The sequence below is a fragment of the Nomascus leucogenys genome, chromosome 10 (assembly GCF_006542625.1).
Source record: "Nomascus leucogenys isolate Asia chromosome 10, Asia_NLE_v1, whole genome shotgun sequence".
NCBI lineage: Eukaryota > Metazoa > Chordata > Mammalia > Primates > Hylobatidae > Nomascus > Nomascus leucogenys.
In genome coordinates, this window is record NC_044390.1 from 17,430,996 (window position 1) to 17,450,190 (window position 19,195).

Below are 19,195 nucleotides of genomic sequence, written 5' to 3' on the forward strand. Positions count from 1 at the left end.
TTAGCATAGATAGCTAAGGAACAAGCATTACTATTAGATTTCTAATCATTTGCTTGTTATCCTGTCACTGACATTACAGCTACTAGCACAAATACAAATTAAGTCATATGCATCAAATCCAAGACTTTAAGCCTTGTGTTTATACTGTGCTAGAAACTCTAAGCAATTTAAATATATTAATATATACAATATATCATATAAATATATAAATCCTCTTCACAACTTTAAGAGGAAAATGTTTTTCCCAACTTGTAGATGAAGACACTGAGGACATATAGGCAGAACGATTTCCTCTAAGTTATGCCAATTTCCTCTAAGCTCTTACACAAGAGCTAGTTTGATGGAACTTAAGCTCTTAAACTTCATGTAATAAATGCTAGTTATTAGAATAATATGTTCTTTAGTGGAATTTAAACCATCAAAACAGACAATACCAGGCACATATAGAAACGAAATTCGTATAAAATTCCAAGTCTGAGTTGTTTCCTTTTCTTAATTTGGTTGTTGTCACTCATGTTTGAAAATGTATCACTCTCAGAAACTTATTTAATGTCTTTCTCAGATGAGTGCTAATAAATTACGTCAGCTCTTCTTCATAAAAGAAGAAATCTCTATATACAATGTTGTATTTTTTTTTAACACTAAAAGGCAAGCCAGGTTATGGTTTTAAGAAGTACCAATTTAATAATGAATACTTAGAAATATGGTACAGATACCATAGTAATATAAAATGCATACAATTTTAAATTATTTTCTTATAAACTCTCTACATGAATGGCTGACAGCTTCCAACAGATAAACTTTTGGACAAAGTTACAAGATATTTTTGGGCATTCATTTTAAATACCATCTAGTTATCCAATTAGGAGGTTTCTAAAAAAATAAATATGACAAATATATGGATTTCTGAAGTATAAATTGACATACAAATCTATATGTTTTCTTAATACTTTTCATTAAAGCATCTTTAAAGAAGCATTCTGTAACATGAAGTTGAGAGTTCAAATTAGATGTAATGAAAAGGCATGAGGTTTTATTAGAACTGTGTAATTCACATACCAAATTTTTACATAAAAGTAAACACAAAATTGAAAAGCAAAATACATTATTTTACTCTCCAAGTTACCAATTTCAGAAAACTACTCACTGGAAAAATTAATATTCTCAATTCTGAATGTTAATAAGAAAACATATAGGTGCAATTCCAGAAACTTAATTCTACCTTCTAAGAAGCAGTGAAGGAGTAAGGTAACACTGCCCCTTGGGGATTGTCAAAGCTTTTCTAGAACTGCTGGAGAGCTGATTCTCTTTTGAGACAGTAAGAATCAAAACTCTGTCCATTCACCAGCATACAAACCTGTGATAAGCTTTCTTTTCCAAACTTACATATGATCAGAACTCTGAACCATGGGTTAGTGAATTGACCTTAAATGTGCCCACCTCCTCCATCTCACTGAACAGGCAGCTCCAGAGGAAAAAAAAAAATTCATTATCTTTTCTCACCTGAACAGTTTGAATGAAATATCCATTTTGAAGTTATAGAGAAGAAATAATAATCTTACACAAGAGCTAGTTTGATGGAACTTAAGCTCTTAAATTTCATGTAATAAACGCTAGTTATTAGAATAATATGTTCTTTAGTGGAATTTAAACCATCAAAACTTAACTAGGTACATTACTAGTTTTAAAAGTTAACATGGGAGAAATAAAAGGATTTTCCTGAACTAATTTAGAGCAGCGGTCTTCAACTCTGACTACAAATTAGAATCAAAGAGCTTTTGGAAAAACAAGCATGGCTCCATCTTCCAGAAATTTAGACTTAATTGTTATGAGGTGGATTCCAAATTAAAAGTCCTCAGATGATTCTAACATGAAGTGGGGGTTGAAAACCACTGATTTAAAACAATTATTAAATTATTAATTACTTATGGTGGTCTTGATTTAAATAATTTAAAATTCAAATACATGAGCACTTTTTATGTAATAGGCACAGTTATAATAATAAGGTAATTTTTAAATAAAAATCATTGGATAACATTGATACATTTTATCATTTGAATTATATAAATTTATTAAAATATTACTCAAACTTCTATTATAGTCTGCTGTCACAAAAGATTTCCTTTTACTTTTCTGAACTACCCTCCACTTGATACTATGGCAAAAGAGATCACACTCAAACTTTTCCTGAAGATACATGGAGAGAGCGTAAGAATTTTAAGATTTCATTTTCAAGTCATAGTACATGAGGTATTCTCCATCTTTTATCTAGAGTCACAAGCCATAACCTAAGAACTGAAATTAGGCATTGTTTAGATGCTTAACAGAATCTCCTAGATCAAGACCAACTCCCACTGGTATCAGTGCTTGCTTTAAACTACATAAAAAAAAAAAAAAAAAAAAAAATCTATGGCAGATCCTTAGGGAACCTAGTAAGAGTGGGTCTTTTAACGCAGACCTTGTATCTTATGACCTATTTATAAAACAATTCTTAAAAAACATTACAGGATATGGTTTTTGAAACATATATAATTAGAAATTAGTTATCCCAAAAGAACTAAAAAATATATAGTTTTGAAATACTACATAATTAGAAATTACTATCCCAGGATGATAGCCAGAGCTTTCATATTTTAAATTAGAACCAACTTTTTAAGGTATTATAAAGCTCATTTAAAATGTATTTTAATTCAAGAAAAAAAATCAGGTTTAAATTAGTAAGTTTAACTTGTAACTACTTTTTAGCCTATTTTTCAGGTTCAAATTTGCCCAAACCAACTGAAAACTTTATTAATACTATAGTAGGCTAATTATCTTTTATATCCAGACATTAGGCCAAAAATGTTGCAATTCTGGTTAAACCATAATATATGCATATGTAGGAAAATGCAATAGTAATTTGTTTTCCATACTTGATGATTAAAATAGGTTCAAATATTTTATGAAAGCTCAGTAGTCAAAATAAATATTTAATAAAAAGATATACCATAACAAAATATCAAGAAGTTAGTGTTTCAAAATAAACTGTCACATTGTTTTGCTTTCAGTCAAACAGAACTGAATTCAGTGGCTTAAGGTATCTAAGAATAATTAAATTGTGACTTTGGAAACAAAAAAATTAAAATCCAGGTTAAGATGACAGAGCTAACACAAAGATGAAAGAGAAGTTTACTATGTTATAACTCAAAAGTTTAGAGTTATTGGGACTTCTCAATGACTACGATCTAAGAAACATGAATAGTTTGGGGAGTAAAAGTAAAAAAAAAAATAATGATTATGTGATTCATGTTGTGACACTCTCAATAAGTAAAATCAAACAAAAAATACAGTATATATGAGCACCATTAAAAATGTGTGTATGTAGCTATACATGTGTCAAACTTTACCTGATTAAAAATTGCATTTAAAGTTAAAAACAAGTATACAATTATGAAAATACATTCTCAAGCTAACATGTCATGACTTATTTTAAAATGTTTCATCAAGCATTCCTTCTAAAACTCAGCCAGTATTCTTTTGTAGTGCAAATCCCTTGATTAAACAGAATTACTTAAAAAAAAAGTTCAATAAGTGTTTTCAATTCATAGTTAGATTCTAAGAGGTGGAAGAAAAATGAAGTAGGCAAATAAATGGGAATTAACAGAATAAACCAGCACATGTTGGATTTGTCCACAAGGGATTATCATTCAGGCCTCAAAATTATTTTTAATTGAGAGCAGTAAAGATTACACTGCCAGAAACACCTTCTTTCTATAATAAAAGTTGTAAATCTGTCACTTTCACTGTAGTATTTCTGCTATATTCACTCACACTCTGAAAAGAGTGATACAGAATATACATCCTGGGATAATATAGGTCTTTAATGAAAATCTTATTTTGATCCTACTTCAAGGCAGCTCATGACTGACCATTAAGAACCCTTGAACTTTTTTTCAAAGCTCCCAGTAAAAGCAATCACATGATACGGACTGATGTTCTTTGATACCATTGTCATGATAAATATTAATGCTATTCACCATTTAAAATACGTTCAATCTCTTCTAGTCTTTTTAAAGCAGCAACTCTTTTCTTCTCAATTTCTTTGATGTCTTTTGTTGTTTTGTGGGGGGTCTCTTCGTCTCCATTTTTTCCTAATTGTTTGCTGGATTTAGACTGACTTTTATTATCACTTGTTTTTACTATTTGTGTTTGTCTGGATTCACCTCTAATTTCTTTAACACTTTCAGTTGGAATTTTCTTTCCTTCCACACTTGAAAACTTACTGGTTGGGAATATTGGCTCTATAAAACTAGATGAGGAAATCTTATCCCTGACTATATTCAAATGGCGCTGAATATATTCTTCATGTGGTGCTAATGCCAATGTTTCAAGAAGGCATCTTTCAGCTTTTAATAAGTCTTTTTCTTCAAAATAAACAACACAAAGATTGTGTTTTCCTTGCACATTGCTTGGATCCATCTCCAAAATCCTTTCAAAACATTTTTTTGCTCCTAGTATATCTTTCTTTTGATTCATCAGAATGTCTCCTTTTAAAATGAGGCCCTTGATATGATCAGGGTAGTATCTGAGTAACTCTTCCAAAATTGGCAAAGCCTTTAATTCCTTTGCAGTCTGGGAATACAGGAGAGCCAGATTAAACAAAGCACTTCGGAAGTCGGCTTGTAACTTTATGGCTTTCTTCATCCAAATCTCTGCTTCATTGTCCTTTTTGTCATCCATGGCAAGCATTCCCAAATTGAAATAGCCATTAGCATCTAGTGGCTCTTCATTTATATAACTTAGAAGTCGTTTTCTAGCTTCAGGTCTGAGTTTAACCTCACCTAGAAAGTTTTTTTAAAGAAAAAATATATTGTTAGTAAAATAATTAAATGTGAGGAACAAAGCCATTTTCAAATACTTAGATTACAAAAAGACAGCTTTGAAACAACTAATTTCCATAGTTAAAAAAAGTAGAAAGCAAAAATGTCGACGTCTTCATAGGAAAAGCAAAATATTTGAAACAGTAAAAAGATAGCTTATTTCTTTTCCTTTAAAGCAGTAACAGTGCTTCAGAAACCAAAAGGAGAGAAATGTCTTTTATAATTTAGAATTCAATTGGAAATGGAAAATAGAGAATTCAGAAAAAGAAGCATGGGATTTGCCAACAAAGACATGTATTCAATCTTGATTCTGATAACATTATGACTTTATATACTGAACATGTTATTTAACTTCTCTGGGTTAACTGAGTTTTCTAATAATTATATGATGTATATTGAAAACATGTTCAGCAAATAGTACCTATTACTGGGTAGAAAAAAGCTTCAGAATTACTATATCACATTTTAAAAAATGTTACTTCAAAGTTTTAGGAATGTTTTGAGGACAAAAACATACCATTAAATATAGGGCTATAAGATTAGGATTTAGGAAACATGTTATCTTCTTTTTTTTGAGACAGGGTCTCACTATGTCACTCAGGCTGGAGGGCAGTGCTGTGTCCATAGTTCACTGTAACCTCAAACTCCTGGGCTCAAGCAATCCTCCCACCTTGGCTTCCCATGTAGCTGGGACTACAGGCATGAGCCATCATTCCCTGCTGATTTTAAAATTTTTTGTGGAGACAGAGTTTTACTATGTTGCCCAGGCTATTCTCAAACTCTTGGTCTCTAGTGATCCTCCCACCTTGGCCTCCCAAAGTGTTGGGATTACAGGCATCAGCCACTGCCTGGCAGGACACAAATCTCCATTGAGATAATTTCTATTGCCAAAAAAAAAAAAAAAAAAAAAAAAGTTCAAGTTCTACAATTACAAACCTTATAGTACAATCTTGTGTCGAATAATGAGCATCCTTCATGATTATCAAGGTAGAAAACCTTACCAAAATATTAGCTTTTCTCCAAATTTATACTTTTTTGGACACTAGGCATAAAGATTTCTCTCTATTCTTTTATTTGGCAGCACAATGGATAAAGAAAATTTGAAAATAAATCAGGAGGCTTCAGTTCTTATCTTGGGTTAGCAGCCATATGACTTTGGGGCAATCATAAAATCTATTTGGTTTTCACTCTACTAAATAGAAGACTGGCAAATGCAAACTCAAAGGTCCTCTTTAGCTCTAAAATACTATGACTTTATGATTCTTTCATATTTTACAAAAGTTTTATGAAATGTATCTAAGAAATAACTAAACATGATAATAAAGAGATTTTTCTAATTTAAAAATTAGAAAGATTATAAATCATATACACTATCTTATGAGGCAGAACTGAAATTCCTATATAAAATATGGATGAAGGATCCAGATTTACTGTGGTTAATAATTTAGTTTTGCTAAATTATAGGAAATATAAAAAATTACAATAATATCTCAGAAAACGTAGTAAAACTGGATATAAAATGGTGCCAAAAGTATTTGCTCTTATGAATCAAAAGAAAATAAAATGCTATTTTTTTGAAAACATATGCTCTTGGCTCCTCACAGCCAATTATGTAAAAAATTTCACAAGTTCATATTATTTGGAGAGTTTACATATAAAATAAGTTACATTACGTTTATGTATATAAAATGACAAAATAGTTAATGTTGCTTAATAGACTGCCTGAAATATTAGTCTTAACACATGCCAGAAGAATTAAAAATCAGTATTATCATATGTTAGAATGCATGTTGCTTGAAAATAGTTTACTTCAAGTATTTTAAATATTCTTTCTATAAATCAGTTAAGCACAGTATTGCTATAAACTGTCAATACATAAAGTGTTTGCTATGGGTAATAAAGTTAAATTAAGGTCTTATTATACTATAAACTACAATTTGTATAAACAGAAATATTTTGAGAAAACATACCTGATTCTTGCATTACTATAGCAGAGTTGAATAATGCTAGTTTATGCTTTGGATTTAGTTCCAGAGCACGATTAAAGTTTCTTAGGGCTTCATTTGGTTCTTTAAGTTCAATATGTACAATTGCCAAGTTGTACCAAAGATCTGCATTATTTCTGTCCAGCTCTAGTGCTTTAAGATATGCTTCCTTTGCTTTAAGAGGTTTATTCATTTTTAAAAGCAATTCTCCTCTGTGGAAAAATCAAATACAAGCTTTACTTACAACATTACCATCTCAGTTTGTAGATACAATTTTTGCCAAGTTTTAAGCCTTTCCACATACAGCTTTTTTTCTTTTAACTCAGACTCTTAAAAAACTCTCTTTCAAAAACAACTCTTTGAAACTGTCCTCAAATCTGAACTCCTTAGTTCAGTATATTTGGCTTGATATATTTTCAAATATTATTTAAGAAGAAAAAAATTATGCCTGATTTCAGAGGGCAACCTATCAGGAGGAATCCAGGAAGGAGGACAGAAAAAATATATTCTTTGACTTTATCTTAAAAGGAGACAGACTAAACTGCATCAGAAAAAGGACGGCTAGCCAGAGTAAGGGATTAATGAATTTGTCAGGTGACAAAATAACAGCATTAGAAGAAAAAAACGACATATAGTAGTGGTAAGAGAAATGCCAATATTTGAATCTATAATACAAGGCTCACTATGCAAAAAACCAAAATATTCAAAATCTGTAACCCCTTATATTAATTTAGTCCTCATCAATGTCTTCTTATAATATGACCATTCTTAGAAAAGAAAAAAAAGAAAAAAAAAGAAAAAAGCTGGGCATGGTGTCTCGTTCCTGTAATCCCAGCACTTTGGGAGGCTGAGGTGGGCGGATCACTTGAGGTCAGGAGTTCGAGACCAGCTGACCAACATGGCAAAACTCTGTCTCTACTAAAAATACAGAAATTTGCCAGGCATGGTGGCATGCGCCTATAGTCCCAGCTACTAGGGAGGCTGAGGCACAAGAATTACTTGAACCCAGGAGGCAGAGGTAGCAGTGAGCCGAGATCACACCACTGCACTCCGGCCTGGGTAACAAAGTGAGACTCTGTCACAAACAAACAAACAAACAAACAGAAAAAGGACTAAAAAAAAGCTAATCAGGTAGAGTGGGAGGGATTAGTCTGACCTGTAGATAACTTTGAGGAACACACTTAGAATTGAGGACCAGTTAAGAAACCACTGTATAAATCTTTCTAGTGTGGTTCTATTTTCTGTTAGAAAATTTTAAAAAGTAATTTTGCTTAAAGAATTATTTTTACATATGTAGAAATAATACATAAATAGTGATATGAGAGTTCTTATAATACTACTCTTTCCTATAGTGTCAGAACAGAAATAAGAGGAACAACAATTAATATTCTCATTAAAACCACTTCTAGAATGAATGTTTGTCCAAAACATTATTTTTTTAATGTAGAGATTGTTGAATAGTTCTTTATGGATTAATACATGACAGGTGTTATTTATAGATACAACCCTGCTAAACTCAATGGGCATGGCGGAACAAAGACAACCCCAACTTACAGACAGATTTTATCTCAAAAACTTAAATTCAGAATGTACTTTCCCTAAAGAAAAAATGTTACAAATTACTATTAGTTTTCTGGACCAGGCTACAAAACAAATTTTTCCTCAAAAATAATACAAATGATAACACATACATGAGAAAATAAATGAAGTTTTAACATGTGGTGCCAGAAAACTTTTTTTTTGCTGAGAACCAAGATGTTTTGTGTCAAAGGCATCAATAACCTATCAACTCTAAAAACCAAGAAAGTTCCTGAGAGTTTGATATTAGAAGTAACTATTATAAAATGTAAGTTTCAAGTTTTAATTTAAATAGGAAAAGAACAATTTTGGTAATGGGAAGAAAATGAAACTAAGATAGAGCTGCTTCTACCCTTTCCTTAATACAAAACCTAAGTTGGCTCTTACAAGTTAGGGATTCCCCTTGCTAATTTCAAATCAATAAAATCTGACTGTCAGTCTAAAAAGTTATGCTTTTCTATGCAGTTGGTTGCTAAGTAAGATTATTAAAAATATAATTTTTTTCAAAAAAAGCCAATTCATTCAAAATGTACATGGAGATGCAGTTTCAATATTCCATAATGATAGCTTAAAGTTGAACTGGGATACCTGCTAATGTAAGCCTGCTTGAAATCGGGCCTCATGCTTATTGCTTGACGGTACAGCTGATCTGCTTCTTCCAGTCGGGACTCATTTGCTCGGATCAGGTTAGCCAGATTGATATAAACATTTAGGTGGTTAGGGGCAATTCTGGCTGCATATTTTTTACCAGGAATAATCTGTTTAGAAGAAAAGGCATTTTCATGATTTGATATTTCAGTATCAAAAATCAAAAGTACATATTCCTATTGGCTAATTCAAAATAACTCAGAACATAGTGTAAAAAATACACTGGACTGAGAGATCAGGGTTCTACTCCTGTTTTGATCAAACCTAAGAGACCTTGAATTCTAAAAGTTCTGATTTGTTTGACTTCAGAAAAAGACAGATACAAATAAAAAGCTAACAATAATCCACTAAGGTGGCATGAATGAAACAATATATCCTTAATGCCACAAAGTATTATTTTATTTACATTTTTGAGGATACTGTAAAATATTTTTATTCACATTTTTGTGTTTTCTTTTACATTTTTATTATTTATTTTTAATAAAGTGGTAAAATTAGTGGCATAGTCTTATGCCCTCAGAAAAAATAGCTTAAGCTGGGCTGAAGTTTTCTCAATTGTAATAATATTTATAGTAATATTAATAGTGATAGGGTAGTTAATTTTTTTTTACAGTTGAACTGTATGACATTTTAAGGGTTATTTTATTTATTTATTTATTTATTTTGAGACGGAGTCTCGCTCTGTCGCCCAGGCTGGAGTGCAGTGGCACAATCTCGGCTCACTGCAAGCTCCGCCTCCCGGGTTTACGCCATTCTTCTGCCTCCACCTCCTGAGTAGCTGGGACGACAGGCGCCCGCCACCACGCCCGGCTAATGTTTTTGTATTTTTAGTAGAGACGGGGTTTCACTGTGGTCTTGATCTCCTGACCTCGTGATCTGCCCGCCTCGGCCTACCAAAGTGCTGGGATTACAAGCGTGAGCCAACGCACCCGGCCTTAAGGGTTATTTTAATCCTTAACTCTAACAGTTAAATTGTATTTGTTATTAGTTTTTATCATATCTAATTTATTGTGTTCACTGGAAGTCTGGATCCATATATACTATGTATTATAAAAACCTTAACTTAATAATCAGAGTGTTTAATTTCCAAACGTCACCAGACAAGTGAGTCCTTAGTATTCTGGAATAAATTAACTACCCTATTGTCACAACCCAGAAATATTTTGCTGCTAACACAAAAACTGATATAGGGTCAGATCTTCCAATTTTGATACTACCTTATATTTAATGAATCTTATAACAACTGATGGACACAATATAGCAAGAGATGTATCTACTAATTTTATCACTTGTATTTATTTTTTGATAGGAATAATGTTGAATTGTATGCTTAATATACATAAATAAAATTATATTTAGTCATATAACTCGCTGATAACTCATAATCAAGAATATCTAAAATTCATACTTTATGAATTTAGTTTTTACAAATGGACTATAAAAACAATTTTTAAAATTAAGTGAGCTATGGCCGGGTGTGGTGGCTCATGCCGGTAATCCCAGCACTTTGGGAGACTGAGGTGGGCAGATCACAAGGTCTGGAGTTCGAGACCAGCCTGGCCAATATGGTGAAACCCCGTCTCTACTAAAAATACAAAAACTAGCTGGGTGTGGTGGCATGCACCTATAGTCCCAGCTACTCGGGAGGCTGAGGCAGAAGAATCACTTAAACCTGGAAGGCAGAGGTTGCAGTGAGCCGAGATCGTGCCACTGCACTCCAGCCTGGGTGATACAGCGAGACTCCGTCTCAAAAAAAAAAAAAATTAAGTGAGCTAGAAAAATGTAATTCTTTATAAAACTTACTTTTATATCAACTAACTAAAGAAAAGATAAAGATTTTCCTTCTAGATAATTCTACTCAATATGGACATCTAATAGATATGACACAATAGATAAATTATGGCAACTTACTTGAGGCATCAGTGATTTAGCCATCATGTAAGATTCTTCAGCTTCTTTGGTTCTATTTAAATTTTTATAAGTTCTTCCTACATTCATATGGGCGCCAATATCATCTAAAATTTTAAAACAATCATTTGTTGGCAAGTATACAACTGATATATTCAATATACTCAATGAAATGATTAAATGTATTCGGTATATAAACAAGTATTCAGTGTAACTAATGAGAAGACATATTTCCAGAAACAAACAAACACACTAGGCAAAAATGCAAAAGCAGGCAACAGGTCCTGCTTCTTCCTTAAAGTTCTTGTAATTTAACTTGTTATAACTTAAAACCAATGGTATACACAAAATTACTTAAAGCATGTAAAGACAGAAAATACATACATGGCATGAAAAAACTATTTGGATGGATTTTTGAAGAGTTGAGACATAAGAGAGATAAAGGTAATGAAGAAATTTTTATTACCTTCCCTTCATTGTATTTTACTACACTAAAGCTTGCTTCCATTTACTTAATCTCATAGCTTAGGAATTCACTCATGCAGCCAAAAAACACATGAAAAAATGCTCATCATCACTGGCCATCAGTGAAATGCAAATCAAAACCACAGTGAGATACCATCTCACACCAGTTAGAATGGCCATCATTAAAAAGTCAGGAAACAACAGGTGCTGGAGAGGATGTGGAGAAATAGGAACACTTTTACACTGTTGGTGGGACTGTAAACTAGTTCAACCATTGTGGAAGTCAGTGTGGCGATTCCTCAGGGATCTAGAACTAGAAATACCATTTGACCCAGCCATCCCATTACTGGGTATATACCCAAAGGACTATAAATCATGCTGCTATAAAGACACATGCACACGTATGTTTACTGCGGCACTATTCACAATAGCAAAGAGTTGGAACCAACCCAAATGTCCAACAATGATAGACTGGATTAAGAAAATGTGGCACATATACGCCATGGAATACTATGCAGCCATAAAAAATGAGTTCATGTCCTTTGTAGGGACATGGATGAAACTGGAAAACCATTCTCAGTAAACTATTGCAAGGACAAAAAACCAGACACTGCATGTTCTCACTCATAGGTGGGAATTGAACAATGAGAACTCATGGACACAGGAAGGGGAACATCACACTCCAGGGACTGTTGTGGGGTGGGGGGAGGGGGGAGGGACAGCATTAGGAGATATACCTAATGCTAAATGATGAGTTAATGGGTGCAGCAAAACAACATGGCACATGGATACATATGTAACAAACCTGCACATTGTGCACATGTACCCTAAAACCTAAAGTATAATAATAATAAAAAAAATAAAATAAAAAAAGGAATTCACTCAAAAGGTATAGCTCAACTCTACAAGAAAATGAATCATCAGGATTTTTAGAATTATTTCAAGTGTTATAACAAATACGCATCATGGTGGAACAGGGGCAAAGAGACTGAAAAAAAACTTTGCCATTCGATTTTTTAAAATTTTTGTGACTGGCTGGAATGATAGTATAATGGAACATAATGATTTAAAAGGTTGTGTTAATTTTAGGATGTCAGGAACTTATGTCTCATTTTCTGATGTGGAAAGTAAAAATCCCAGCAAATTTATTCAGGGATAGGAAAAAAAATGCAGTTGAAATAGGAGAGAGATGAGGATTCATTGTACAGTAGCTTTTTAAAAAGATATACTTGCCAGTAAATATTTCAAAGGTTTGGAATAATGATAGAAGGAAGGTAGAAGATCTTAAATCAGACAGTTTTTACTCAACATGAACAGACATGAAAAGGTTTATTATGACTACTACTTGCCTTGTGATACCAATTATTTTGCAATTGTGCAATAATTCTTTGTCTGCAACTCCTAGGACACATAGGGGCCAAGCATATATATCTTGGGCATTCCCTGAGTAACAGTCCTAACAACTTGCTATATACTGTTTTAGGCTGGCAATTGTATGCACTGCACAAAAACTGGCAGATGCAGTCCAGGTTTGATTATAGATAAGTTTAGGAGTAAGGAAGTTGATTTTTTTCTTTTTAGATGTATTGCTGAGTCTCATGGAGCCAGGAGGGGTCAAGCAAAAAAACGTTTAAGCTAGCCATTCTTAATTCTGGCTGCAAATCAGAATACCTGTGTAGTTTAAAAAAAAATCAGATACTTCAGCCCCACCTAGGTCCATCAAAACATAATGTTCAGAAATGAAATCTGCAAAAATATGTTCATAAAAAGTGTTAAAGGCAATTCTGATGTAGAATCAGGGCTGAAAATCATTGTATTACCAATTGCATATAAAAATATACAGTATAGTGATTAGATCAGGGTATTTGCTTGCATTACATGTATCAAAACATCACTATATATCCCATGAATATGTACTATTATTGTCAATTAAAAATATGGAGTAGTCTTTGCTTTTATATCACTTTTTTTTTTAACAGATAAATCCATACCATATGTTTATAGAGTTCAGAATGTTATTTAGGAAAAGCTAAGGTACATAGAACCTGAAAAAATTATACACTAAGAATTTAAGAATAAACTGAAAATTTGTTAAAATAAAAGTGTAATTATGCCAGCTGAGTATTTAAAATGTTATTGAAATTATCCCCAACCAATGTTACAAAAGAAAGAGATTATATACTTAGATTAAAAATGAGGTGAATTACTATCTATTGAAATCATGTTCTTAGAATTATGGCCAGGAGATATTGTCATTAATGTAGACTTCAGACACTAGAGTATAGCAGCCCTATGTTTTCAAAGAGCAGAGATGCAATTAGATATCGTTTAGCATCAAAAAGGCCACTCAATACAGCTAATAAAATGAAAGACATAATTTCTAAGCAATTCTTTATAATTTACAAAGTTTTAAGATTCTAGAGGGGAAAACAGTATCACTTTTAAGATAAATTTAAGTATTAAAAAAAGGTAAGAGAAGCAAGCAAGATGTAAAAAATCAATGACATTTAAATGACTAAAGAGCTAAAGGAACTTCAAAGAACAAGCCCACTCTTAGGAGAACCTATCCAAAACAACAGCAGCATGAGTTAACAATCTAGCTTTTAATTCAATTGTAAATGAGGACCTCACAAATCTCAAATGTAGTCTCAGTTTGTCAATACTAGGTTTCTATAATCAGTTAATTTTTCCAGAATCCTAGTTGAGTATATTTCATTTCTTATCTCTCCTCACATCTCTAATATCATATTTTCACTAGGAAAACAAAGGAACTTTGTTTAGAAAGGAACTTACCTCACTGCTAAAGTTTATCAACTTACCTGCATGAATGTTTGCATGTGTTTTTAATAGTAACAAACACCTGTGTACACAGGTTTACACTCACCATTTGTTTGAAATGACAGTAGTTATTAGACACTCGTTCACATGTGATCTCAGTCATCCTGCCTAGGGATGCAAATGTGATGTGGCTGGGAAGTTTTCAGGGAACTGTGTATGACTAATACACAGCTGCCCAACAGTGAAGTATTCTCACATTGATGGCTTAGCCAACTATGTAGAGTTTCAGTATTTCCTGTCCACAAAACTATCAATTTATTTAAAAAGATAAATTTATAAATATCTGGAATCTCCTAGGAACTCTCTATCCTTCATAAATATAGATGTAAAAATTACGAATCGCATTTTAACAAATAAAATATAATAAAGATAATAAGTGACAATCAAATTGTGTATTACTGAAGGCAAGGTTGTTTTAACATTATGAAATCAAATGATGATATCCACTATATCAACAGACAAAAAAAATAAAAACCTTATCATCATCTCAAATGGTGCACAAAAGCATTTGACAGAATCCAACATTTATTTGTGTTAAAAATTCTCAGCAAATGAAGAATTAAGAAGGGCAGGAGAGCTCTCCTATACTGCTGGTGGGAAATACATTTTTTGGAAAATAATTTAGCAGCCTTTAAATAGTTAAACATACAGAAATCATATGACCATGCCATTTTTCTCTCAGGTTTTTACCTAAGAGAAATGAAAACATATATCCATAAAGACTGGTATATGAATGTTCATAACAGCCATGTTTGTAACAGCTCCAAACTGCGAACAATCCAAACATCCATCAACAGGTAAATGGATAAACAAACTGTGGTATATCTACGTGAAGGAATACTACTCAGCCACACCAAGGTATGGGTTTTTGATTCATACAACAACATGAATGAGTATCAAAATAACTGTGCAGAGTAAAAAAGCCAGGAAAAAAAAAAAGAGAGTCCGTAGAGTATAATTCCATTCATATACAATTTTAGAAAAAGCACATTATCTGTAGTGATAGAAAGCTTTTGCTTAGAGAAGGCTGGGCTGAAAAGGGGTAAGAGGGAGGTATTAGAAAAGGATCCAAGGAATTTGAGGGGCTGATGGATATTTTCAGTATCTTAATTGTAATTATGGTCTCACAGATAATACACATATGCCAAAACTTATAAAATTATATATTTTAAACATGTATAGTCTATTGGATGTCGCATGTACTTCAGATTGCTATTAAAAAATTACAACTCAATCATTTCTTTGGGTTACTGCAAAAGCCTTCTAAATGATCTTTCTGCTTTTCTTTACTGTTTTCTGCATAGCCAGTGATACTCAAAATTACACCAGAGTATATGTGCAAAGGTTGCTCTCTCAGTTTATTATCATCTCGAAGAGACTTTCTCTGAAAATTTCTAATCTCTATGCCCTTTTTATAGCTTTTATCACTTTCATATAGATGAATACACATGTGCATGCATATGTGTGTGTATATATATATTTTGGGTGTGTGTGTATATATATATATTTACATGTGGTGTGTATTTGTTTACTTATATGTTTGTGCCTTTATTTAGAATGGAAACTCCGCGAAGGGAGGAAATTTGTTTTATTTCTTCTGGATTCCCCAGCACTTAAAACAGTGTCTGACACATGGTAAATTCTCAAATACGTGCCCAATGAACAAATATACCTACAGAGCCATTTGCTATCCATTCTCTTTCAGCCTTCTTCCCTGCATTATACATCTCTTTTTTGCCACCTCCTGTAGGAGTTTGGTCAGGGTGGTGGGAAAAGTTGTAAGAAAAAGTTATAGGGAAAGATGCAAACCTTCTTGGAAGGCCAGGAAGTTTTACAAAAGCTTCCGAAGGGAATTATGGCTGAAGGCAGCCAGATTCTCTCATCAGGAGCCTGAGAGCAAAGAGTAGATAACAAGGGAATGTAAAGGAATTTATCTAGATAAATTTGTTTACTCCTGTCTCTAGAAATCAACCTTTGATTATTCATGCAAAGGACTGCTCTCTACTGGGGGGTCGACAATGTTCATTACCCACAAATTGTGTTTGCTCCAAGCCTTTATCATTAAATCTGTACTAAATAAATGCAAGCGGGGCTGGCTTAGGGGGGCTGCACTCTTCTTGGTGGCTGCTGCACTCTCTTGTTGGCAGTGCTGAGCCATGCGGTCGGTCCCCTAGCCACACTGTCACGCAAAATACCTGTGTCAGCGTACTTCTTTCCTCCGTCACTCGGCCAGAGTCTGTGGGACAGACTCGGCAGGTGGTGCCCTGTGTGAGGAAGGCTGCAATGGATTGCGATGGAACCTTCAAAAACGAAGGTGAAGAGACTGTGCAGTAAGTCATTGGTGCCCGCTTGGGATTTCCAAGTTCGAGGGAATTGTTCAGGCTAGGGTTTCATCATGGGACAGCAGTTGTCAGCTCAACAGAAACAGTATATAAAAGTACTGAAACAGCTGCTTAAAGCTAGTGGAGCCCCAGTTTCGCAGGCTCAATTAAGGGACATAATGCAAACTGCTGTTTCCCATAACCCATGGTTCCCAGAAGAAGGTATGCCAGACATAGGGCTCTGAGAACAAGTGTGGAGAAATCTTAACATCATGCCCAAGGATATCGGATCCCAGTAGCATCTCTAATGTTATGGGCCTTAGTTAGGGCTGCTTTGGTCCCGCACTACACAGAAGAGCCTAAAAAGGGAAGGGAGGAGAAACCGTCACCTACCTTACCGTCTCCTCCTTCTCCCTCAGCCCCGCCAGTAAAGGGCAAAAATACCAAAGAGGAAACGGAGGTTTTACCTGAGCCCCCCTCCTCCAATAAATTGGAAGGAAGACAAGGGATACACTACAGCTATGGGACCCTGTCTTAGGTAGCGGCGTTAGAAGGGGAGCTCTTAGCCTGCCTGGCAATGCAAGATCAACAAGGCAATGTGATATGAACCCATTACTTTCAGCACTTATAAAGAGATAAGGAAAAGCCTTAAAGAAAACTGAACTGCTAGCCCATTTATGAGAGGGTTAACTGAGGTCATTCTGCAGACCTCTTTCTAATAATGGCCACTGTTATTCCTCTCCTACCCCTGACATGGCTCTCTCAAAATCCTATTTAGGTAGAACAGTAGCCTTTAAAGGGAGAAAAATTACAAAGAGCCCATGAATTAGTTGGCCCATGAATTAGCTGAGGAGCAATTAAAAGCCAGCCATACAGAACCGTCAAACAGCCCTTGGAATTCGCCCATTTTCATCATTCCCCAAAAGTCTGGCAAATGGAGACTTCTGCATGACTTACAGGCTATCAGTGCTAATTTGTAACCTATGGGGCCCCTTCAACAGGATCTCCCTTCCCCCCCTGGCGATTCCTCAAGATTGGCCTATAGTCATTATGGACTTAAAGGACTGTTTTTATACTATTCCCCTTGCAGAACAGGACAGAGAAAAATTTGTGTTTACAATACCAGCTATCAATAATGAAAGGCCAGCTCACTGATTTCACTGGAAAGTGCTTCCTCAAGGGATGCTGAACAGTCCTACCATGTGTCAGTATCATGTAAATCAGGCTTTGCTCCCAAGTAGAAAAGAATTTCCTAAATGCAAGATTATTCATTTTATAGATGATATTTTACTAGCATCCCCAACAGAGCCAGTACTTTTAAGTTTATATGCCTCTGTCATAAAGAATACACAGTTAAGAGGTTTAATCATAGCACCTGAAAAAGTACAATTGTCTTCTCCTTGAAAATATCTTGGATACATACTAACTTCTTGGTCAGTTAGGCCTCAAAAGGTTAAATTAAATACTAGCAACTTGCATATCTTAAATGATTATCAAAAATTACTGGGCAATATTAATTGGCTTTGCCCCATCTTGGGCATAACTACTGATAAGTTACATAACCTGTTTTCTATCCTAAAGGGTAGACTCTCTCAGGTATTTAACTCCTGCAGCAAAAATGGAAATTGAGGAAATAGAGCAAGCTGTTTCTCAGAGGCAACTAGATTGCACAGACCTGCGATATTCAGTTCAATTGTGTGTTTTCCCTACTAAACATTCCCCAACAGAATTAATTAAGACAGACAGCCCCAGGGCTATGCTTCCTAGGATGGGTTTTTTGCTCTCGTACTGGGACTAAAACACTATCTCCCTATATCCAGCTAGTTAGTAAAGTCATCTATACAGGCTGCAGATGATGCAATCAGTTTCTAGATTATGACCCTGATGTCATAAGAATTCCTTTCAGTAAAAAGCAACAAAGCAATATTGCCCCTATCTCTAGATCTTCAGATAGCACTCTCTGCTTATGCAGGCCATGCAGAGCATGCCCTTCCTGCTGACAAACTACTTCAGTTCTTATCTCGTACTCCTGTAGTTGTGTCTACACAAGTAGTTCACTCCCCCATACCCAATGCTTTAATGCTTTTCACTGATGGCTCTGGTAAAAATGGAAAAGTGGCTATTTGGTGGAAACCGTGTAATTCCCTCACTCGTTCTGGATTTACCAGCACTCAGAGAGCTGAGGTTGGAGCCTTAATATTGGCCCTGGAGACCTTTTCTGTTCAGCCTATCAATATTGTTAATGACTCTGCTTACTCTGTTTATTTATTACAGAACCTTAAGACAGCCCTCATTAAGTCCACTCTCCAGCCCACCTTTGTACACTTTTTCTTCGACTTCAGCAATTGCTGGATCAACGTACACATCCTATTTTTAACACACATACTCGAGCCCACAGCTCACTGCCTGGCCCACTGGCTTATGGCAATGAACAAGCAGACCTGCAAGTTATGACATCACTGCTTGACCAAACCACCCAATTGCATCAATTTTTCCACCAAAACTGAAGAAACTTAACTAAACAATTTCAACCTACCCAAAGACTAGCTAAACAAATTATTTTACAATGCCCACATTGCCAACTCACAGGCGT

The 19,195-nt window shown here is 34.3% G+C and overlaps 1 protein-coding gene across 2 annotated transcripts in view; it reads right to left on the reverse strand.

Annotated features, from left to right (window-relative positions):
• Positions 1-658: 658 nt before the first annotated feature.
• TMTC3 (transmembrane O-mannosyltransferase targeting cadherins 3) overlaps positions 659-19,195 on the reverse strand; it is a 57,740-nt gene continuing 39,203 nt past the window's right edge. For both annotated transcript variants that reach the window (XM_003259624.3, XM_030819884.1), the window contains 4 exons: positions 10,982-11,085; positions 9,011-9,180; positions 6,830-7,056; positions 659-4,820 (listed from right to left, as the gene is read on the reverse strand). In XM_003259624.3, the coding sequence (XP_003259672.2) occupies positions 4,009-4,820; positions 6,830-7,056; positions 9,011-9,180; positions 10,982-11,085 (1,313 nt within the window). In that variant the 3' untranslated portion in view covers positions 659-4,008. The remainder of the gene's footprint in view (positions 4,821-6,829; positions 7,057-9,010; positions 9,181-10,981; positions 11,086-19,195) is intronic.